The sequence below is a fragment of the Agelaius phoeniceus genome, chromosome 19 (assembly GCF_051311805.1).
Source record: "Agelaius phoeniceus isolate bAgePho1 chromosome 19, bAgePho1.hap1, whole genome shotgun sequence".
Lineage (NCBI taxonomy): Eukaryota > Metazoa > Chordata > Aves > Passeriformes > Icteridae > Agelaius > Agelaius phoeniceus.
In genome coordinates, this window is record NC_135283.1 from 546,173 (window position 1) to 569,751 (window position 23,579).

The 23,579-nt window shown below is 62.3% G+C and overlaps 1 protein-coding gene across 1 annotated transcript; it reads left to right on the plus strand.

The window, feature by feature from the left end:
• ARHGAP44 (Rho GTPase activating protein 44) lies at positions 1 to 23,579 on the plus strand. The gene is given in 22 exon segments (XM_054645054.2): positions 1 to 354; positions 8,092 to 8,131; positions 8,759 to 8,863; positions 9,083 to 9,159; positions 10,130 to 10,241; positions 11,034 to 11,110; positions 11,775 to 11,892; positions 12,441 to 12,509; positions 12,584 to 12,665; positions 13,428 to 13,555; positions 14,301 to 14,412; positions 14,869 to 14,950; positions 15,266 to 15,346; positions 15,429 to 15,542; positions 15,828 to 15,919; positions 16,134 to 16,314; positions 17,369 to 17,386; positions 17,654 to 17,878; positions 20,535 to 20,602; positions 20,691 to 20,881; positions 20,883 to 20,982; positions 22,679 to 23,579. Coding segments are annotated over 22 exon segments (2,490 nt in total). The 5' UTR covers positions 1 to 91; the 3' UTR covers positions 22,834 to 23,579.

Genomic DNA, 23,579 nt, shown 5'->3' on the forward strand with positions numbered 1-23,579 from the left:
CCGGGGGGGATGCCCGGCTCCAGGCTCGCTCCGAGACCACCCCCCGGCCGGGAGAGCCCGCCGGGGCGGGCGGCCCCGGACTACATTTCCCATGTCCGCCGCGGCCGGGGGCGGTGCGGGGCGGCGCGGGGGGCGCGGAGCGCAGGCGGAGGCGCGGAGAGGCGCAGGGGCGGCGGGGCCCGCTCGGCCCGGCTCGGCTCGGCTCGGCCCGGCCCGGCTCGGCGCCGGGCGGGGATGCGGGAGGGGCGGCCCCCTGCCCCCGGCCCCGCTGCCCGCCCGCACCGCCCGCACCGCCGCCACCATGAAGAAGCAATTCAACCGCATGCGCCAGCTCGCCAACCAGACCGTGGGCAGGTAGGGACGGGACGGGACGGGACGGGACGGGATGGATGGGATGGGACGGGACGGGATGGGATGGATGGGATGGATGGGATGGGATGGGATGGGGACGGACCCAGCCCAGCCCTGCCCACAGCCCCATCCCGCGCCCTGCCTGCTCCCGCCCGCCCCGCCGCACCCGCACCTGCCCGTTCCCAGCTCCCTGCCCGCTCCCTGCCGGCCCCACCACCCTGATCCCCTGTGTCCTGCCTGCCCCAGTGCCCTGATTCTGCCCCCTCCCTGCCGGCCCCACTGTTCCTGCTCCCTGCCCGCACTCTGGCAGCCTCACTGTCCTCATCCCGCACTCATCCCGCTCCCTGCCTGCCCCTCCGCCCCTCCTTCCTTCCTGCCCCAGTGCCCTGATGCTGCAGCTGTGCCACTGCCACACTGCCTGCCCCGCTGCTCCGTGCCTGAGCCCTGCTTGCCCCACTGGCCCCAATCCCACTCCCTGCCTGCTCCCTGCCTACCCCACGGCCTTCCTGCCCCCTTTGTGCCCCTTGCCCTGCTCCCTGTCTGGCACCCTCTGTCCTCACTGTGCCCCACTCCCTACCCCTGGCCCTGCTCCCTGTCCCTCTGTCTGTCCCACTCCCGTTCTCTGCCTGCCCCACTGCCCCCGTACCCACCCCTTACGTCCTTCTTGCCCATTCCCTGCCTGCCCCCTGCCAGTTAACCCTTGCCTGCCCGCCTACACCTGCCCTGCCCCACTCCGTGTCCCCTTTACCCACAGCTCCCTGCCTGTCCCCCCGTCCTGCCGTCCCCTCTGTCCTAGGGCTGTGGGGACACGGCCCTGATGCTGTGGGGTGTCCCACTGCCCTGCCCCCCCAGCACCCCAGGGCGGCCCTGCTGGCCGTGGGGCTGGGGGCACTGTGGGGCTCTGGAGCCGGAGCCGTGCGGGGGGGAATTACCCCGGGAATGCCCCCGGGAATGCCCCCGGGAATGCCCCCGGGATGCCCTCGGGAATGCCGTATGTGCCATGCACGGCCGGGCCTGGGTTTGGCGGTGGCTGTTGTGTAATTCCTGGAGATTTTGTACCGGAGGGCGGGGGCGGGAAGAGGATTTATTTATCTCCCTTCCCGTGGCGGCACTGGGGCAGTGGCACAGCTGGAGCGGCGGCTCCGCATCCCCTCGGCATCGCCAGGGCCCCGCCTGGCACCGCCCGTGCCCCCGTGTGCCCCTCGGCATCGCCAGGGCCCCGCCTGGCACCGCCCGTGCCCCCGTGTGCCCCGCAGCACCGGCGGCGCTGCCCCGCGGCCTGGAGCGGGCACGGGCCCGGCTGGCAGCGGCTCCGGCCCGGGGCTGTGGGAGCGCCGGGAGGTGCGGGAATGACGGGAGGTGCGGGAATGTGGGCAGGTGCGGGAGTGAGGGCAGGTACGGGAGTGCCGGGCAGGGACAGGAGCGCCGGGCAGGTGCGAGAATGCCGGGCAGGAAGTGCCGGGCAGGTGCGGGAGTGCCGGGCAGGGAGTGCGGCTCGGGAGCTCCGGGGCTTGGTGCGGGAATCCGGCACGGGAGTGGTGTGGAATGCCGGGCAGGTGCACAGTGTGGGAATGTGGAGCGGGAATGTGCAGTGGGAATGAGGACTGTGAGCATGGAGGGTGTGTGTGCCAGGGTGCTGTAGGAGCGTGGCACAGGGAAGGTGGCACAGGGAAGGTGGCACTGGGATCGTGGCACTGGGAATGTGGCACAGGGATCATGGCACAGGGGACATGGCACTGGGATCGTGGCACTGGGATCATGGCACTGGGATCATAGCACTGGGATCGTGGCACTGGGATCGTGGCACAGGGGACATGGCACAGGGGACATGGCACTGGGATCGTGGCACTGGGATCGTGCACTGGGATCGTGGCACTGGGATCATGGCACTGGGATCATAGCACTGGGATCGTGGCACTGGGATCATGGCACAGGGGACATGGCACTGGGATCGTGGCACTGGGATCGTGGCACTGGGATCATGGCACAGGGGACATGGCACAGGGATCGTGGCACTGGGATCGCGGCACTGGGATCGTGGCACTGGGAATGTGCCACAGGGATCGTGGCACAGGGATCGTGGCACAGGGATTGTGGCACTGGGATCGTGGCACTGGGATCGTGGCACTGGGGTCGTGCAGTGGGAGCATGGCACTGGGATCGTGGCACAGGGGACATGGCACTGGGACTATGGCACTGGGATCGTGGCACTGGGATCGTGGCACTGGGATCGTGGCACTGGGATCATGGCACTGGGATCGTGGCACTGCGATCGTGCACTGGGACCATGGCACAGGGATCGTGCACTGGGATCGTGGCACTGGGATCGTGGCACTGGGATCGTGGTACTGGGATCGTGGCACTGGGACCATGGCACTGGGATCGTGGCACTGCGATCGTGCACTGGGACCATGGTGCAGGCGCACCGGGAGCCCGGCAGTGCCGCCGGTGGCTGTTCCGTGTCCTGGCTCCGCTTGGATGCTGGGAGCCAGCACGGAGCCCGTGCTCCCACTGGGGAGAGCAGCAGCTCCACAGGAGCTGGAGGGGGAGACTGGAACCTCTGCTGGGCCTTGAGCATGGCGTTTATTTTATTGTATTTTGGTTTGCTTTGCGTTTATTTATTTTATTTACTTGGGGTTTGGTGTTTCCTTGCCATTTCACTTGATAGAAAGAACTGGGGATGCTCAGCCCAGCCCAGCCCCACACCTGGTGCCCAGCCTTGGGAGGAATTCCTGTGCCAGTCTGTGAGGGGCAGGGATATTTATCTCTGTGAGGTGGAAAAGGGAAGAGAAGCCAAAGAGTGTCTGTAGAGCGTTCTGAGGATGTTTCCTGCAAAGTGCTTTTATCGCTATTTGTGTTTGTCTGTCCCGTCGGGACCGTGGCTCCAGGATGTCACCTCAGTCACTCCAACAGCCCTGGGAATTTCCCAGGACGGGCTCCGTGGGGATTTTTTCCCATGGGGATTAAATCAGCAGCTGCACAGTGGCGCGCTGGGCTCCCCAGCGGCACCGAGGGGATGCAGCTCGCCGGGAATGGTGGCGGAAGCTCGGCGGGGTTGGGTTTTTCCTCCTCGACCTTTCTGAGCATCCCACGCTGTGTCCCCCATCCCGGGGGCAGTGGTGGCCTTTGGGGCTGGATGTCACCTCGCTGGCTCGCAGGGAGATGCTTCTCCAAGCCCCAGGACGGCCGCTCCTCCAGACAAAGCCTTTAAACACCGCGGGTTTATTCCTGGTGCTGCAGGAACGCCCGGCAAGAAGGAAGGACATTTTCTGCTTGCACGGAATAAGGGCAGAGGGAATAAAAGCAGCGCCTGGGATTTTCCCAGCGGGGTTTGCAGGAGGGAACAGCACCCTGTAAATAGCCGGGCTCCCCATCTGCACCTCGGGGTGCCGGTGACTGCTGCCAGCACAGCCCCCCGGGGTTTCTGCTCCGGAGCCGGCGGATCCCGGCAGCCCCGGGGATATTTTTATCCTCCTCGCAAAGAGACAGCGCTGGCAGCCTGGAATATTCATGGAGCGAGCGGGCTGAGGGTTCTGTCCCTGCTCCAGCTGCCTCGGGGCTCTGCGCCCTGCAGGGGCTTCTCCAGGGCTGCTAAATCGGGATGGAAGCGAGCTGGGGATGCGACCCCGGGGAGGGAAGCGCCGGGAGCAGAGAGCCCCGAGCATTCCGTGCCAAAGCGATGCCAGCACCGAGCTGGCCGGGCAGGCAGCGGGAGATGAGAACAGGAGTCTGCCTTGCAGAATCTGTCTCCCATTTTGCTTTGCTTGCCTCGCTTTGCCCAGCTGTGGGCAGGATGGAGGGAAGCGGCTGCAGCCCTCCCTGCCTGCTGCTCCTGCTGCTGCAGCCTGGCAGAGCCCGGCCCTGGCCCCGGGTGGGCAGCGCTCCCCGGGCTGTGCCCCCGGGCTGTGTCCCCGGGCTGTGTCCCCAGGCTGTCGCACCGTGTCCCAGGGCTGTGTCCCAGGGCTGTGTCCCCCTTGGCTGTGCCCCCCAGGCTGTGTCCCAGGGCTGTCGCACCGTGTCCCCGGGCTGTGCCCCCCAGGCTGTGTCCCCAGGCTGTCGCACCGTGTCACCGCGGCCGGGAGGCGCCGGCGGGGCCGTGTCCCCGCGTCGCGCTGAATGTTGCAGTCGGAGCCGTTTCCCGCGGGAGCTGAGCAGCGATTTGAGGATATCAATATTTGATGTTTTGCTTCTTGCCTGCTGAAAAGGCACCGGGAAAAACCCGTGGCTCCGCTGGGGCTGGGCGGGTGCCGGCTTGAGCCGGGATCGGTGTCCCCGGGAGGCGGTGGCCGCAAGAGCTCAGGTGGCGGCGGAAGGTGGGGGCAGAATCCAGCCGGGATGAGGAGCCTGGCGCTTCCAGGGCTGGGGCTGACACCGAGGGGCTCCCTCCTCCCTCTGGCAAACGCAGAGGGTGCCCCGTGCTTTCCCCAGGGGCTGTGGATGAACCTCACTCCCAGACTCCTCTCTGGGCTTTGGGGACTCCAGCGCCTGGAATTTTCTCACAGGCACTGGAGGGAGATGGGGCAGGAGGGGATGGAGCCGGGCCTGTCCCCATGTCCGGGATGTGGGGCAGGAGGGGATGGAGCCGGGGATGGAGCCGGGGATGGGGCCGGGGATGGGGCCGGGGATGGAGCCGGGGATGGGGCCGGGCCTGTCCCCGTGTCCGGGATGTGGGGCAGGAGGGGATGGAGCCGGGGATGGGGCCGGGGATGGAGCTGGGCCTGTCCCCATGTCCGGGATGTGGGGCAGGAGGGGATGGGGCCGGGGATGGAGCCGGGGATGGGGTCGGGCCTGTCCCCGTGTCCGGGATGTGGGGCAGGAGGGGATGGAGCCGGGGATGGAGCCGGGGATGGGGCTGGGCCTGTCCCCGTGTCCGGGCGGGATGTGGGACAGACCCGGCCCCAGGAATCAGCACGGCACGGCCTCGGCTGGGTGTTTGTGCCTCCTCTCCACCGGTGGAGCTATTTTTAGGCTAGAGCAAGGAGAAATCAGGGAATCAGCATTGGTAATTAAGTAGTGATTAAATATTTCTGGGCAGGCTGCAGCGAGGGGTGGCTGGGGCTGGGGGCAAGGGGTGTTTGAGCAGAGATGGAGCAGGAGGGGCTGTGTGGGGCACCATGGACGTGCTCTGGCAATGGAGATGGTTCATCCCTGCTCCTGCTCAGATTCATCCCTGCTCCTGCTGTCCCCACACTGGTGCAATGCTTTCCCATTCAGGGATTGATTGCCATGAAATCCTCACCGTGCTCAGAGTTTTGCAGCTCAGGGTCACATCCAAGGCTGGCAGCTCCCTGTCGTGGGTGGCTGGGGCACCAGAGGGGACGGTGGCAGGGGACAGGGCTGGGTGCTCCAGCCAGGAGAGGTGGCTGGCACCAGGAGATGCTCCAGGGAAGCACTGGCTCTGCTGCACCTCCCCGGGCCAAGGCTTTGGAAACTCGTGTATTTATTTGGGAATCAACATAATTTGCTTGATTGGTGTTGATTTCTGCTGGCAGCAGTGAACTTGTGCAGCAGCAATGCCCGAGCACGCTGTGGCTGTGTCCCCACCCGCTGGCTTTGGCTCCCCATGGTCACTGTCCCTTTCCCCAGCTGCCTGCAGGGACAGGGCCCGGGTTTGTGCTGGGAAAAATGGCTTGGGTGGAAAGCTGGAGGGAGGAGCAGGATTTTATTTGCCAAAAGGAAAGAGGAAAAGTGTTGGAGCTGGGAATGCTGGCTGTGTCCCCAAGGGGTGCTCCCTCGGGATGCGTGTAACTCACATGCAATGAAGTTTTGGGGAATTAGGGACCAGACAGGGAAACTGGGGGGTCCCTGTCCCCCTCGCTTGGGATCATCACTCGTCCTTAAGTGGGATTGGTTGGAGCCCCTTTGCTATCCCAACCCATAAAACGCTGCAGCCTGGTTGTTGCCTCTCCTCAAAGCCCAGTTCCTCCCTGGCAGGGAGCGGGGCTGTGCAGGGCTGGCCCAGGGGATGCTCTCCCGTGAAAACACGGGGGTTTCTCACACTCAGGATGTGCTTTACAACACATCAAGGCCAGGTTTTTGTTATTCTCTTTGAAATGTTGTTTTCTGCTGCCCAAACACGCCTGAGGGCATGGCACGGGTTGGGATGTGGCTGCTGGGAGACAGAGCTGCCCGTGGGACCCGGGCTGTGCAGATCCCACCCACCTCCTGCCTGGGAGAGGAGAAAACACGGGAAAAAATCCCTGCTCGAGTGAGGAAGTGATTCCTGGGGAGTGAGCAGCAGGGATGTGCCAGCGGTGCCTCACTCCCTGCCACCTCCCACTCCTTCAGGAGGCTAAAAATATCCCGAGCTGGGGACGGACCGTGTGGCTGTGCCTGTGGATATCTGCTGCTTTTTTCCCTGTTTGTGCTAATTCTGTGTCACTTCCAATCCTGTCTAAATGAGAGTGAAGGTGATTCCCAGAGGAGGAATGCTGCTCAGCTCTTGCTCCCAGGTGGGCAGTGCTCCTTAGAGGGGATCTAATCTGTTCATTTCAATAACTCATTTTTAAAATTAACATAAACAGGATTCAATTTAATTTAATTTATTTTTAAACCACCTTAAATCGGGTGCTGGGACATCTTTCATGCCCAAAGCAGGTTTAATGCAGTTGGTTTGGGCAGACCCTGGCACAGGTGCCCAGAGCAGCTGGGGCTGCCCCTGGATCCCTGGCAGTGCCCAAGGCCAGGCTGGACACTGGGGCTGGAGCACCTGGGGCAGTGGGAGGTGTCCCTGGGACAGTGGGAGGTGTCCCTGCCATGGCAGGGGTGGCACTGGAGGGGCTTTGAGGTCCCTTCAACCCAAACCCTTCTGTGATTCTGTGATTTGCACTTTCTGCAAGGCTTTGGGTGAGATGGATTTGTGTATGAGCAGCTCCTTGTCTGAGCCTTCTCTGTGTTTGCTCCTTATTTCCACTGCTCCAACACTTCCCCCCCCGTCTCCAAGCTGAGAATCCAGCTCAGAGGGCAGGAAGGGACCAGGCTCAGGAAATTAAGGTGTTGTTTGCAGGATGGCAGCACCGAGCTCTCTCTGTCCCTGAGGAACCTTTGGGGTCCGATTGGCTGAGTGACAGCTCTGCCCCAGCTCAAACTGACCGAGCTCGTTTTTCCAAGTGAAAGGATGCACCGAAGTTGTTAAAAACCCTGGGAAAAAGAAGAAATGATCCGGATGTGATGGTTTCAATGAGCAGCTGTGGTGCAGGGCCCGGGCTCTGGTTGCTGCGGGTTTGTGTCTCCTGCATCCCGGCGCTCCTCCCTCGGGAAGGCAGCGGCTGCCGCGGGCTCGGAGCGGTCAGTCCGTCTGCAGTGAGCAGCAAAGGGCTCTGGCGAGGCCCCGGGCAGCAGCTGCCGCCTCCCATCCGGGGCTGGCCCGTGTGAGGAGGCTCAGCCGTGTGCGCTCGGGCTCGGCGGGGAGCGGAGCTGCGGAGCCGCGGCCACGGCGCCTCTCTCGGAGCGCTGCCCGCTTCCTTCCGGGAATCTGGATCCCTGCTTCCCTGGCAATAACGGGAAAACAAGGCAGAGATGGGAGGCAGGCCCTGGACCGGCGTGGTGCCCGGCAGTGACCGTGGAGATGCTCCATCAGTTCCTTCCTCAGGGGATGAGGCACGGCTGGTGGGAGCAGAGAGCCCTAAATGCCCCCTGCATCCAAAGGAAAAGCACATCCCGGGCTCCGTGGTGTGCAGGGGGTGCTGCTGCGTGTCCCACACCCCTCACCAATGGCTCCTCTCCTCTCTTGTCCTGCAGGGCCGAGAAGACCGAGGTGTTGAGCGAGGATCTGCTGCAGGTGAGGCCCCTCGGAGCCATCCCGGGGTGCCCGTGGGTGCCTGGGCACCTCCTGGGGGGCTGCAAGCCCTCAGCAGCTCCCTGGTGGTGCCACAGCGTCCCAGCCACTCCAGGGATGGGATCCCAGGTGATGGGATCCTGGGGTTATGGGATCCCCAGTGATGGGTAATGGGATCGCTGGGTGTTGGGATCCCCAGTGATGGGTGATGGGATCCCCAGTGGTGGGTGATGGGATCCCTGGGTGTTGGGATCCCCGGTGATGAGATCCCCAGTGATGGGTGATGGGATCCCTGGGTGTTGGGATCCCCGGTGATGGGTGTTGGGATCCCCAGTGATGGGTGTTGGGATCCCCAGTGATGGGTGATGGGATCCCTGGGTGTTGGGATCCCCAGTGATGTGTGTTGGGATCCCCAGTGATGGGTGTTGGGATCCCCAGTGATGGGTGATGGGATCCCTGGGTGTTGGGATCCCCAGTGATGAGTGATGGGATACTCTGGTGATGGGATCCTGGATGATGGAATCCCTGGGGGATGGTGATCCCTGGGTGTTGGGATCCCCAGTGATGGGTGTTGGGATCCCCAGTGATGGGTGTTGGGATCCCCAGTGATAGGCTCTGCCACTCCCACAGGTGGAGAAGCGGCTGGAGCTGGTGAAGCAGGTGTCCCACAGCACCCACAAGAAGCTGACAGCCTGTCTGCAGGGCCAGCAGGGGCTGGACGCCGACAAGCGCTCGGTGAGGCTCCGGGATCCAGGGGTCTGGGGGACCCGGGAATCCAGGGGGATCCAGGGGTCTGGGGGGTCTGGGGGACCCGGGAATCCAGGGGGATGCGGGGATCTGGGGGGACCCAGGAATCCAGGGGGATGCAGGGAGCTGGGGGGTCTGGGGGACCCGGGAATCCAGAGGGATGCGGGGATCTGGGGATCTGGAGTGCAGCCCCCTCTCTCTCTGCAGAAGAAGCTGCCGCTGACCACGCTGGCGCAGTGTCTGATGGAGGGATCGGCGGTGCTGGGGGACGACTCCCTGCTGGGGTAAGGCGGCTGGGGCTGCAATGGGTCCTGCACTGCCCTGGGATGTGTTGGGAGTGTGCAGGGAGTGTGCTGGGAATGTGCTGGGAATGGTCTGGGAATGTGCTGGGAATGGGGAATGCTGCTGTTCCTTGCCTCTGACGCCAGAGGGGCTGGGGGGATCATGGTAATTAATTCCTCTCCTCCTTGTATGGGCTGGGCTCCTGTGATCATACAATCTAATCTGCATATATAGACATTTATATTTATTTTTATATCAATTTTAATGTATGTTATATATTTATATTTTAGTTACTACTATTTATATACTTATACGTAATTTATCAGTATTCATATATTTATATTTGTACATTTTATATATTTCTGTACTATAATATATATAGTTACATATTTTATGCATATTCATATATTTATATGTGATTTATTATTTATATATTTTAGATTTATATTTATTTATATAGATATTAAAAGTCCATACAATTTCAGACTGGCCTAACAACAATAATAATAATTAGTATATAATATATAATATATTGTATATAATACAATATATATAATACAATATATATAATATATAATATATAATATATAATATATAATATATAATATATTGTATATTGTATATTATATATTATATGTTATATATCATATATCATATATCATATTATATGTTATATGTTATATGTAATATATGATAATATACAACACAACACTAATATATAGCATAATAACATAGCTAAATATGTCATAATATAATAATAGAACACTTTAATTACTATTATACCATTATAAGTGCAATACTGGAGGAATGAGCTTTCCTGGCACCCGGGATGCCCAGGTTCCCTGGCTGCCCCCCTCTACCCCGTGCCCAGGAGGGGCTGTCCTGTGGCACTCCTGGAGTCCTGGGGGTGGCTGCCCTGTCCCCCCAGTGCAGGGCAGTCCCCGCTGTCCCCAGCCGTGCCTGTCCCTGCAGGAAGATGCTGCGGCTGTGCGGGGAGGCCGAGGACAAGCTGGCACAGGAGCTGATCCACTTCGAGCTGCAGGTGGAGCGGGACGTCATCGAGCCACTCTTTGTGCTGGCTGAGGTGAGCCTGGGGTCCCTGGGGTCCCTTTGTGGTGGCTGAGGTGAGCCATGGGTCCCTGGGGTCCCTTTGTGCTGGCTGAGGTGAGCCTGGGGTCCCTGGGGTGTCCTTTGTGCTGGCTGAGGTGAGCCTGGGGTGCCCTGTGTGCTGGCTGAGGTGAGCCGTGGGTCCCTGGGGTCCCTTCGTGCTGGCTGAGGTGAGCCTGGGGTCCCTGGGGTCCCTTTGTGCTGGCTGAGGTGAGCCTGGGGTGCCCTTTGTGCTGGCTGAGGTGAGCCTGGGGTCCCTGGGGTCCCTTTGTGCTGGCTGAGGTGAGCCTGGGGTCCCTGGGGTCCCTTTGGGCTGGCTGAGGTGAGCTATGGGTCCCCAGGGTCCCCTTTGGGCTGGCTGGGGTGAGCCTGGGGTCCCTGGGGTCCCTTTGTGCTGGCTGAGGTGAGCCTGGGGTCCCTGGGGTCCCTTTGTGCTGGCTGAGGTGAGCTGTGGGTCCCCGGGGTGCCTTCCTGCTGGCTGAGGTGAGCCTGGGGTCCCCAGGGTGCCCTTCATGCCCAGAGCCCTTCCTGCCCTCCCCATTCCCCAGGAGGTTTGGGTGCCCCAGGGCTGCTCCTCTGGGCCTCTGGAGCTGGGGCTGAGCTGGGCTCATTCCAGGTGGGACACACAGAGGGATCAGCTGGGCCCTGTCACCCTGGGATCACCCTGGGAGCTGCATCCTCGCCCACCCAGCCCCAAGCCCCGGGGTGTGGGTGTCCCTGGACACCTCTCCAGGGCTGTCACCGCCTCCTGTTCCCTGTGCTGCCGCAGGTGGAAATCCCAAATATCCAAAAGCAGAGGAAGCACTTGGCCAAGCTCGTGCTGGACATGGACTCCTCCAGGACGAGGTAGGAAGTGCCTTCGAGGGTTTTATAAGAAACAAACATTCCCAAGGCATGGGGGGCTCCAGGAGAGCAGCTCCTGGGCCCTGGGACCGCAGTTCCCCTGGGACAGGGAGCCCTGGCTGTGCCTCTGGGGGCTTGAGTCCAGCTCTGCAATGAGCCACCATTTCTGCTCCTGTCTGCAGAACCCATGGATTCCTTTTCCTTGTCTGTCCTCTGCAGCAGAAGTGTATTTTTTTCTGTCAGAAAGGGTTATTTTGTGCTTTTTTCCCTGTCTTGGTGAGTTCTGATGCAGAGCTGGGTGCTGCTGTCCCTGCAGTGGCACTGAGGGGAACAGGGGTGACTCAGGATTGTCCCATGGCACTCCCGAGTGATCCAAGCCCCCACTCCAGAGTGTCCTGGGAGGGGTCTGACAGGTGTCCACAGTCCCCAGCATCATGTCCAGGCTCTCCCATCCCCTTCCCCTCTCTTCCCACCTGGATGTAGCTCCTTATCCCGCTGAACAGAATTCCTTCCCTGCTCCGTGCAGCGCTGTGGGGCTGGGGTTGGGAGTGGGGCTCAGTCCCAGCTGGACTCGATCACCTTCGAGCTGCTCAGCCCTGGGGGCCGCGGTGGCCCTGCAGGGCCCTGGGATGCGGTCAGGTCCCGACTGTCCCCGTCCCTCCCGCAGGTGGCAGCAGTCGGTGAAGTCCTCGGGTCTGGCCAGCAACCTGCAGCCCTCGGGAGCCAAAGCCGACGCTCTCAGGGAGGAGATGGAGGAGGCGGCCAACAGAGTGGAGATCTGCAGGGTAGGGGGCTGCCCCTGGACGAGGGGTCTGGGGGCTCCCAGACCCTGGGGAAGGCTGCAGCCTCTCCTTGCAGCCCACTCTGCACCCTCCTTCCCCTGCCTGTGCTGCCCCTCCTCTGGCTGGGCCCCAAACACGGCTCAGGGGCTGGGGGTGATGCTCCCCAGCCAGGCAGGACATCCCCAGCTGCTCCATCCTCATCCTCCACATCCCTGGAGCTGGAGGGGCTCCCACTCCCTGGGTACCCTCCTGGCAGAGCTCAGCCCTGGGTACATCCAGCCCTGTGTTCACCCAGCCCTGGCAGAGCTCAGCTCTGGGTACATCCAGCCCTGGCAGAGCTCAGCACTGGGTTCATCCAGCCTGGCAGAGCTCAGCCCTGGGTACATCCAGCCCTGGCACTGGCAGAGACGTGCCCTGAGACACCAACCTCAACCCTGTGCCACCCTGGCTCCTGTTGGACTGAGCTGCTCCCTGCTGGTGGCTGGGGAAGGGCCGTGCTGGTGGCCCCAGGGCAGCAGGCAGGGACAGTGACATAACCTCTGTCCCCGCAGGACCAGCTCTCGGCTGACATGTACAATTTTGTGGCCAAAGAAGTCGACTATGCAAACTATTTTCAAACTGTGAGTGCCACCCCCCCGGGCTGTCCTTGTCCCCGTCCCAGCAGTGCAGTGACCCCGGTGCTGTGTCCCCGCAGCTGATCGAGGTGCAGGCCGAGTACCACCGCAAGTCCCTGGCGCTCCTGCAGAACTTCCTGCCACAGATCAAAGCCCAGCAAGGTGAGTGCCCGCAGGTCTGTCCCTGCCTGTGGCACCCAGGGGCTGTGACGGGCGCTGTGACCCTGCAGGGACAGCTGAGCACCCTCCCTTTGCTTGTCCTGCCTGCATCCTGCCTGTCCCAGAGCTGGCAGTGGATCCCATCCCATCCCATCCCATCCCCATCCCATCCCATCCCATCCCCATCCCCATCCCATCCCATCCCATCCCATCCCATCCCATCCCATCCCATCCCATCCCATCCCCATCCCATCCCATCCCCATCCCATCCCATCCCATCCCATCCCATCCCCATCCCATCCCATCCCATCCCCATCCCATCCCATCCCATCCCCATCCCATCCCATCCCAATCCCATCCCATCCCATCCCATCTCCATCCCATCCCCATCTATCCCATCCCATCCCAATCCCATCCCATCCCATCTCCATCCCATCCCCATCTATCCCATCCCATCCCCATCCCATCCCATCCCATCCCATCCCATCCCATCCCATCCCATCCCATCCCATCCCATCCCATCCCATGATGGAAGGAGGGCAGAATATTGCAAATGTTTGCCTGTTGTTACCCCTGTGGAAAATGTTATCCAACTCCTTTGAAATCCTGTGATGGCTGGAAAAGGCCAGAGCTGCAGGGTCCTGTTCTCCTAACAACACCCATGCAGAGTATTTGCTGCCAAAATGTCACCCAAGGGCCTTTTGGGGAGGGGCTGCTGGATCTGGCACCACCCTCCTTCTCCTCTGCCCCCTCTGCCCATCACAGAGGCCTGGATGGAGAAACCCTCCTTTGGGAAGCCCCTGGAGGAGCACCTGGCAGTCAGCGGGAGGGAGATCGCCTTTCCCGTGGAGGCCTGTGTCACCATGCTGCTGGAATGTGGCATGCAGGAGGAGGTGGGTCCTGCTGGGATGGGGGATGCAGGAGGAGGTGGGTCCCTGCTGGATTTGGGGATGCAGGAGGAGGTGGGTCCTGCTGGATTGGGGGATGCAGGAGGAGGTGGGTCCTGCTGGGATGGGGGATGCAGGAGGAGGTGGGTCCTGCTGGGATGGGGATGCAGGAGGAGGTGGGTCCTGCTGGGATGGGGATACAGGATGAGGTGGGTCCTGCTGGGATGGGGGATGCAGGAGGAGGTGGGTCCTGCTGGGATGGGGATGCAGGAGGAGGTGGGTCCTGCTGGATTTGGGGATGCAGGAGGAGGTGGGTCCTGCTGGGATGGGGGATGCAGGAGGAGGTGTGTCCCTGCTGGATTTGGGGATGCAGGAGGAGGTGGGTCCTGCTGGATTTGGGAATGCAGGAGGAGGTGGGTCCCTGCTGGATTTGGGGATGCAGGAGGAGGTGGGTCCTGCTGGATTTGGGGATGCAGGAGGAGGTGGGTCCTGCTGGATTTGGGAATGCAGGAGGAGGTGGGTCCTGCTGGATTTGGGGATATAGGATGAGGTGTGTCCCTGCTGGATTTGGGGATGCAGGAGGAGGTGGGTCCTGCTGGGATGGGGCATACAGGAGGAATTGGTCCCATGTCCAACCCTTGCTGGGCACGATGGAAGGGGTCACAGGTGTCCCCAGGACCAGGGTGAGGACCTGGGGGGCTCCAGGGACGTGCCCAGCCCCAAGCCCTGTCCAACACCGTCCTCTGCCCAGGGTCTCTTCCGAGTGGCTCCCTCGGCCTCCAAGCTGAAGAAGCTCAAGGCTGCCCTGGACTGCTGCGTGGTGGACGTGCAGGAGTACTCAGCTGACCCCCATGCCATCGCAGGTGGGGCTCCTCGGGGCGGGGCGGCCCCTCCAGGCGCCCCCAAGGGCACCCAGAGGGGAATCAGTGGCACCAAGTCCAGCTGGAGACCAGGAGCCAGCGGTGCAGTCCGGGGGTTGATGCTGGGTCTGATTTTGTTCAATTGATTTTGTCATTAATTAATGGCCTGGCTAATGGGGCAGGGTGTCCCCTCAGTGGGGGGGCAGGTGACACACACTGGGACAGTGGCTGCCCCAGAGAGGCGCTGCCATGCAGAGGGAAGGTGCTGGAGGGGCTGCGGGGTGGCACGGGTGGGCGCTGGGTTTGGGGTGCCCCAGGCTGCTCCAGGTCGGGTGCTTAGGGCGTGGCTGGGGGAAGGCTGGGGGGATGTGGGTCCAGGTGCCCAGGAGCAGAACAGCTCGGTGCCCAGCAGCCAGTGCCACCTGCAGTGCCAATGCCCGTGTCCCCTGTGTGCCACAGGAGCCCTCAAGTCCTACCTGCGGGAGCTGCCCGAGCCCCTGATGACCTTCGAGCTGTACGAGGAGTGGATCCAGGCCTCCAAGTGAGTCTGGGACGTCCCCCCATTCCTCTGTGGCACGGGTGGGGACAGCCTGGGTTCCCAGGGATGCTTTGGGCTTTTTCTGGCATGGTTCACAGCATTTGGGATCTTTCCTCTGGGCTCTGAGAGCCATGGAGTGCTGAAAGGAAATCCAAAGGGTTTCCTTCTCCTTGGGACAGGTTTTGGGACTTAATTTACTTCCATAATGTTGGTGGCAGCCTGGGGGTCTCACAGGGTCCCCAGGGGTGGGGCTGGCAGGGTCCTCAGCCCCAGGGCAGGGTGGGGATGGGGGTTAACACCTTCTCCCCTCCCCTGCAGCATCCCAGATCAGGAGAAACGGCTGCAGGCTCTCTGGAACGCCTGCGAGAAGCTGCCCAAAGCCAACTACAACAACATCAGGTGAGCCTGGGCCAGCAGGACACGGGCATGGGACACAGAGGGTGTGGCCCATGCCCTGACCCCTTTGGGATCTACTCTCCAGGTACGTGATTAAATTCCTGGCCAAGCTGACCGAGTACCAGGATATCAACAAAATGACCCCAAGCAACGTGGCCATCGTGCTGGGCCCCAACCTGCTGTGGCCACAGGCCGAGGGGTGAGTGCTGGGTGGGGGCTGAGGGGCAGATCCTGCTGGGAACAATGCTGGGAATCCTGCTGGGAACACTGCTGGGAACACTGCTGGGAACACTGCTGGGAATCCTGCTGGGAACCCTGCTGGGAATCCTGCTGGGAACACTGCTGGGAACAGTGCTGGGAACAGTGCTGGGAATCCTGATGGGAATCCTGATGGAATCCCACTGGGAACACTGCTGGGACCCTGCTGGGACCCTGCTGGGCCCCTGCTGTCCTGGGGGGTTGCTGAGCTGCCGGCCCCCTGCAGGAACATGACGGAGATGATGACGACGCTGTCGCTGCAGATCGTGGGCATCATCGAGCCGCTCATCCAGCACGCAGACTGGTTCTTCCCGGGAGGTAGGGCGTGCCTGGGGACAGCTGGCCTTGCTGGCACCTCCTGGGGAGGGTCTCAGAGCTCCCGGGTTTGCTTTTGCCAGCCCCCCCTGCTGCTGCAGCTCAGGGAGGGCTCTGGCCAGGCTCAGCACGGCACTGAGCCCATCCCTGCAGCGCCAACGCCCCCAGTCCCTCCCCTCCCGGAGCGCACCCCTCCCACCACCCTCTGTGCCCCCAGAGATCGAGTTCAACGTGACGGGCAACTACGGCAGCCCCCTGCACGTGAACCACAACGCCAACTACAGCTCCATGCCCTCGCCCGACATGGAGCACGGCGAGCGCCGGCAGCACGAGCAGGCGCGGCGCCCCCTCAGCGTGGCCACCGACAACATGATGCTGGAGTTCTGCAAGAAGGACGGGTAGGACAGACAGCAGGACACTGGGGGTGGGCAGGACAGACAGAATGACACTGGGGTTCTGCAAGAAGGATGGGTAGGGACAGACAGCAGGACACTGAGGGTGGGCAGGACAGACAGCAGGATGCTGGAGTTCTGCAAGAAGGACGGGTAGGACAGACAGCAGGACACTGGGGGTGGGCAGGACAGACAGCATGATGCTGGAGTTCTGCAAGAAGGATGGGTAGGGACAGACAGCAGGACACTGAGGGTGGGCAGGACAGACAGCAGGATGCTGGAGTTCTGCAAGAAGGATGGGTAGGACAGACAGAATGGCACTGGGGTTCTGCAAGAAGGACGGGTAGGACAGACAGCAGGATGTAGGGGCTGTGCAAGGATGGGTAGGACAGACAGCAGGATGCTGGAGTTCTATTAGAAGGACAGACAGCAGGACACTGGGGTTCTGCAAGAAGGACGGGTAGGGACACTGGGGACAGGAGGAGGTGGCTCTGACACCGTCCCAGGGGCAGCAGGAGAGGATGCTTGGTGTCACCTCGGGGTGGGTGGCACTGAGCTGGTGGAGGTTGGGTGGTCCCAGAGTGGAAGGACCCCCTGATTTCCATGCCAGACTCTTGGGGGGCTCAGGTGAGCCCAGGGCTCCATGCCTGCCCTACTGCAGGTCGAGTGGGGTGGCCCATGGGTGACACTGTGGCTGTGCCATGCCAGAGATGGGTGTCCTGGTGTCCTCAAGGTCTGCAGCATTTGCTCCAGGGGAAAGCTGCCCATTCCCAGCCTGTGCATGTCCCCTCTCCATCACACCTCACAGGGACCTCAAACAGTCGAGTGGGCTCCAGAAAACGCCCCAGGACTCTGCCCAACCCAAAATGCCCCCATTTCCAGAGGAAATCCCAAGCTGTCCCACCACTGGCACAGCCTGGTCCCTGCTCAGCCCCCCTGCCCCCTCTCTCAAAGCCCTTCAGCCTCACAGCTCCTTTGCCCAGCAGTGACCTCTGTCCCTGTGCGCTGTGCAGTTCTAGGGCATTTTCACATTAATAATTGTTTGTTTCTGCCCATGCAGCCTTAGGAAAATCCAAAGGTACCGTATCCTCTGCAGGCTGCTGGGAGGGTGCTGGCAGGGTGCTGGGAGGGTGCTGGTGCCTGGTGCTTCTCAAGGAAGGCAGAGGTGGCCAGGGGGTGACACAAACCCATCCCACGCTGCCCCCTCTGCCCTATTGCCCTGTAGTTTCATTCCCAGCAGTTTCCCGGTGGAAGAGGCGTGTCAGGGACGCTGAAGGAGTGGCGGGGGTGTGCTGGCGGTGCCCTCCTGCCGGGCAGGTGCTGACCCCCGTCTCTGTGTCCCCAGCATGGGCGTCAGGGTGATGGACACCTCGTGGGTGGCTCGCCGAGGCACCTCCTCCGCGGGGCGCAAGGCGAGCTCGGCGCCCCCGGCCGCGCAGCCCCCGGCGCCGCCCGCCGAGCTGCCCCCCACGCCCCACTCGCCCATTCCCGAGCAGCCCCCGGAGATCTCAGCAACGCCCTCCCCGCCTCCCACCAGCTTCGGCTTCCCCCCGGCAGCCGAGCGGACAAGGTAAGGACACCTAAGGACAGTGGCACCTCCTCCTGTCCCCGAGCCGGGCATCGTCCCCGCGAGAGAGGCCAGCAGGAAACAACCCCAGCAGGAAACAACCTCAGCAGGAGAGGATGCTCAGCATCCCGGGAGAGGAGCAGAATCCCAGGACAGGACAGGACAGGACAGGACAGGACAGGATGCTCAGCATCCCAGAGAGGAGCAGGGTCAGCATCCCCGGGAGGGGAGCAGAATCCTGGGGACAGCAGGAGAGGATGCTCGGCATCCCTGGGAGAGGAGCAGAGTCCTGGGGCAGCAGGGGAGGATGCTCAGCATCCCCGGGAGAGGAGCAGAGTCCTGGGGCAGCAGGGGAGGATGCTCAGCATCCCTGCAGCCACCAGCACATCCCCATCCTGACATTCCCGTGAGAACCACGCTGCCTTCAGGGGTTTTCCTGAGGGCCCCTTGCCCGGGTGTCACTGGGCTCTAGTGGAATTCGGGCTGGAGGTGCTGCAGGAAGGTGCAGAGAAAGCCCTCGGGGAGCCCAGCGCCCTCGTCTGCCCAGGGGCTGAGCCCGAGTTTAATCTGCACAGCCCATGTGAGAGAAAGCGCCTAAATCGCCCTTTTCTGCCCCAAAAGTGAAGCCGAGCCGGGCCGGGGTGCTCACACCTCACAGAGGGGGGGATCGGCACCACGAGGGCTCCCGCGCCGCTCCCCCGCGCCCACCAAGGCTTCTGCTCTTTGATGGATTTCCCCTCGCCTTGGTGTCACTTCTGCCGCTTTTTATGGCGCTCCTCCTGTACCTTTGCAGCAGGGCTGGCCCTGCAGCCGCCTGGCGCAGCGGCGGCCCCGGGGACCCCGGCTCGGGGACCCCCCGAGCCCCCGGGAGCGCTGCCCGCCCTGGGCTCCCCCGCGCCCGCCCCGCTCTGCTCCCTGCGCTGTGCGCCCCTGTCCCCGTGTCACTGTGCCCCGCTGTCCCCGTGTCATTGTCCCCGCTGTCCCCGTGTCACTGTGCCCCGCTGTCCCCGTGTCACTGTGCCCCCTGGCCCCTGTCACTGTGCCCCCCTGTCCCCGTGTCACTGTGCCCCCCTGTCCCCGTGTCACTGTGCGCCCCTGGCCCCGTGTCACTGTGCCCCCCTGTCCCCGTGTCACTGTGCGCCGCTGTCCCCGTGTCACTGTCCCCCCTGTCCCGTGTCACTGTGCCCCCTGTCCCCGTGTCACTGTGCCCCGCTGTCCCCGTGTCACTATCCCCCCCGTCCCCGTGTCACTGTGCCCCCGCTGCCCCCGTGTCACTGTGCCCCCTGTCCCCGTGTCACTGTCCCCCCTGTCCCCGTGTCACTGTGCCCCCTGTCCCCGTGTCACTGTGCCCCCCTGTCCCCGTGTCACTGTGCGCCCCTGGCCCCGTGTCACTGTGCGCCCCTGTCCCCGTGTCACTGTGCCCCGCTGTCCCCGTGTCACTGTCCCCCCTGTCCCCGCTGTCCCCGTGTCACTGTTCCCCCCTGGCCCTGTCCCCGCTGTCCCCGCGGCTCTGCCTCCCTCCCTCCCCCGCCCGCCCCCGCCGCCGGCCCCGGCCCCCGAGGTATCCGTGGGGCCCTGGGGGGTCTGGGGGTGTCAGCGCCGCCCGGGGGGACCCTGGGCCCGGGGGGGGGAGCACAAGCCCGGGGGGCGGGCGGGGGACAGCGGGTGTGGAGCGCTGGGTGCGGGAAGGAGCTCACGGCTCTCCCTCTTCTTCTTCTTCTTCTTGTTCTTCCACTGTCTATTTTCAATTTTCTTTTTTATTCATATGGCTCATCTTTTACGTTCTCCTTTTATTCGATTTTTGGCTTTATTTTTGTTTTATTTTTTTAATAATATTTTTCATGATTTTTGAGTTTTCTTTACTTTGTTAATTTTTCCACTTAACTTTATCATTTAATTCTCTTGCAATTTTTGGTTTTAATTTTATTTCCAATTCTTTGAATGCTTAATCTTTGTTTTCCATTACTTTAATTCTACTTTTCAATTATTTTTATTCTATTTAATTTTTAATTTTACTTTTTATTCTTTGCCTTTATATGCTTGAAACCTTTCCTTTCCTTTCCTTTCCTTTCCTTTCCTTTCCTTTCCTTTCCTTTCCTTTCCTTTCCTTTCCTTTCCTTTCCTTTCCTTTCCTTTCCTTTCCTTTCCTTTCCTTTCCTTTCCTTTCCTTTCCTTTCCTTTCCTTTCCTTTCCTTTCCTTTCCTTTCCTTTCCTTTCCTTTCCTTTCCTTTCCTTTCCTTTCCTTTCCCTTCCCTTTCCCCTTCCCCTCCCCTTCCCCTTCCCTTCCCCTTCCCCTTCCCCTTTCCCTTTCCCTTTCCCTTCCCCTTTCCCTTTCCCTTTCCCTTTCCCTTTCCCTTTCCCTTTCCCTTTCCCTTTCCCTTTCCCTTTCCCTTTCCCTTCCCCTTCCCCTTCCCCTTTCCCTTCCCCTTTCCCTTTCTCCTTTTTTTTGGGTTTTTTTTTTCCCCTTCTTCTTCCTTTTTCTCCCATTTCTTTTTCCCCTTTTCTTTCCCTTTTCCTCTTTCCATTTTCCCATTTTGCGAGTTTCTTTCTATATTTTTTCTATATTTTTTCCCTCCATCTCTCTCGTGGCCGTTCTTTCCCTTTGCCCGTTCTCTCTGTCTCTCGGCCGTGCCCGTTCCGTGCCCCGTGCCCGCCCCAGCACTTTCAGGCCCCCGGAGCTGTCCCCGGGGCCGCCCCCCGAGCAGAGCCCGCACTCGCTGCGCAAAGGTAGGAGCGGGCTGGGGGTTCCGGGGGCCGCGGGGCGCCCGCGGTGGCGCGGCCCTGACGCGGCCCTGTCGCTGTCTCTGTCCCGCAGGGGGGCCCAAGAAGCTGGCGCCCATCCCGTCCCCGGCCAGCCTGTCCCCGACGCCCCCCAGCACCCCGTCCCCGTACGGCCCCCCCGGAGCCGCCCCGGCCGCGGGGCCGCCCCCGCTGCTGCCGTCCCCCGCCGCCGCCGCCGCCCCCCGCGCCCGGGCCGCCCCCAAAGCGCGGCCGCGCCCCGCGCTGCCCCCCCCCGCCGCAGCCGCCCCCGGCCGCCCCCGCGCCCCCCCAGCCCCCGGAGCCGCCCCGCTCGGACACCGCGGGGCCCGGGGACGGCGCCGGCACAGGTAACCCTGGGGGGGGCTCCCGGGGGGGTGGCAGAGACCCCCGGCACGGGGACAATGGCCCTGAGGAGGCAGCAGTGCGCCCTGGAAGGTGGGGATGTCCCCAGGAGGGTGGCACCCTCCCCGCAGAGGCGGAACTGTCCCTGCAAAGGCAGAACTGAGCCCGGGAAGGTGGCGGGGTTCCCCGGGAAGGTGACAATGTCCCTGGAAAGGCAGAACCGTCCCCAGGATGTTGGTGATGTCCCCGGGAAGGTGACAATGTCCCTGGAAAGGCAGAACCGTCCCCAGGACGCTGCTGATGTCCCCGGGAAGGTGACAATAGCCATGCACTCAGGAAGGTGGTGATGCCCCTGGAAAAGTGGGACTGTCCCCAGGACGGTGGTGATGAGCCCAGGGAGGCGCCAAGGCATGGGGAAGCTGGCTGTGTCCCATGGCAGGTGGCAGTGTCACCAGGACTGTGGCATCCCCGGGAGCTGCGCTGCTGTCCCCGCTGCTCTGCCCGCCCTGGCCCTGGGCTCTGGCGGTGCCGTGTCCCCCCGGGGTCCCCGCGCTGCTGCCGGGGGGTGCTTGGCAAGTGCAGGTGGCATTGGGGACCACGGAGGACACAGAGGCTGGGGGAGTGTCCCAGTGTCCCTCCCGTGGGGTCTGGCAGGACTCAGGGCTCTGTCCCTGCCTGTGAGGGGTGGGACAGCTGGAGTGGCAGTGAGGGGCGGTCACAGTGTCCCCAGGGGTTGCCACCTGCCTTTGGGTGGCACTGGCATCAGTGTGGCTCTGCCAACGCATTGCTGTGGGCCTGGCAGGGCACCCTGGCATGGATGCAGCCCTGGCATCACACCTGGCATCACCCCTGGCTCGGGTGCATCTCCCCTGTGCCACTGTGGGACAAGATCCCTGAGCCACATCCTGAGCAACATCCCTGAGAAACATCCCTGAGAAATGTCCCTGGGCAATGTCCCTGAGAAACATCCCTGAGAAATGTACCTGGGCAATGTCCCTGAGAAATGTCCCTGAGAAATATCCCTGAGAAATATCCCTGAAAAATATCCCTGGGTAACGTCCCTCAGCTGGGCAGGAGGGGCAGAGATGGTTCTTCTGTATGAGGGGCTTGCTCTGCTCTCAGCAAGGGACACGGTGACACTGCCTGCCTGTGGCTGTGGTCACCCTGTCACTTCACACGTGCAGCCTCACCCTGAGGGTCCCCTGGGAGAGGGGACAGCGGTGTCACCTGCCCTCGGTGGGACGGGGCTTCGTGGGACACGGGCAGTGTGTGGGGACAGCGGTGTCACCTGCCCTCAGTGGGACGGGGCTTCGTGGGACACGGGCAGTGTGTGGGGACAGCGGTGTCACCTGCCCTCAGTGGGACACGGGCAGTGTGTGGGGACAGCGGTGTCACCTGTGCTCGGTGGGACACGGGCAGTGTGTGGGGACAGCGGTGTCACCTGTGCTCGGTAGGACACGGGCAGTGTGTGGGGACAGCTGGTGTCACCTGTGCTCGGTGGGACACGGGCAGTGTGTGGGGACAGCTGGTGTCACCTGTACTCGGTGGGACACGGGCAGTGTGTGGGGACAGCTGGTGTCACCGCCCTGGCTCGGGTGGGGTCCACAGAGCAGGGGGCGGTGGTGCCACCCCTGCTGGCGGCGGTGACACGGTGGGTGTCCCCAGCCCGGTGGGTGTCCCCATCTCTGTGCCCTCCCGCAGGTCTGCTCCGTTTTGAGGTCCCCTCCCTCCACGTGTCCCCGGATGCCGCCCTGTGCCGGGACCTGCCCGAGGCAGCTCAGAGACTCTCGGGGCCCAGCGTGACCCCGCGGCAGGAGGAGGAGGAGGAGGAGGAATCAGAGAGCACAGCCCTATGACAGTGTCCCTGTCCCCAAGCTCATCCGTGGGGCCAGCCCCGGCCACCGGCACCCAGGGCCACGGCGCCACTTTCGGGTGGCAAAGCGCCCGCTTTGGGGGCGGCCGCCGTTCTTTAGTTCATTTTTGTTCGCCTTATCCAGACTTTGCCTTGGAACCGGGTGCCTGCCCCCCTGCCCCGCAGCACCCGCGACCCCGGGGCGGTGCCACCACGTCCCCGTGCCCCGAGGCGGGTGCCACTGGGTGCTGGCCAGGTGACAAGGAGCTCGCCGGCGCTTTGCAGTGGCATTTCCTTTCTTCGGCTTCTTCCCCCTCCGCTTGTTTGGGAGCAGGATGGGACCTGACCAGCAATAACCTGGGGACGCAGGATGTGCCCCCCCGGCTCTTGGGGTGCTGGCGGGGGGGGCGCACGTCCCTCGGCACCCACTGTCCCCGGGGGTTGGTGGCTTTGGTCGTGCATGCACAGACAAATTAACCTTTATCCTTTCCAGAGAGAGAAGAGCTGTATATATATATCGGCAGAGATATATATATATTCTATATTTGTATAGAGAGAGAGAAACTATAGAGAGATTTGTTTTATGTGGAGCCATTCCCGCCCGGCCGGGGCCAGAGGGAGGATGGAAATGGCAGCGCTTTGCCCCCGCCCCGCTCGCGCCGTGCCCCCCGCCCCAGGTGGGCACCGGGGGGCACCAGCACCCCAAAGCAATCAATAAATCCAATAAATCCGTGTGCCACTCGCTGAGAA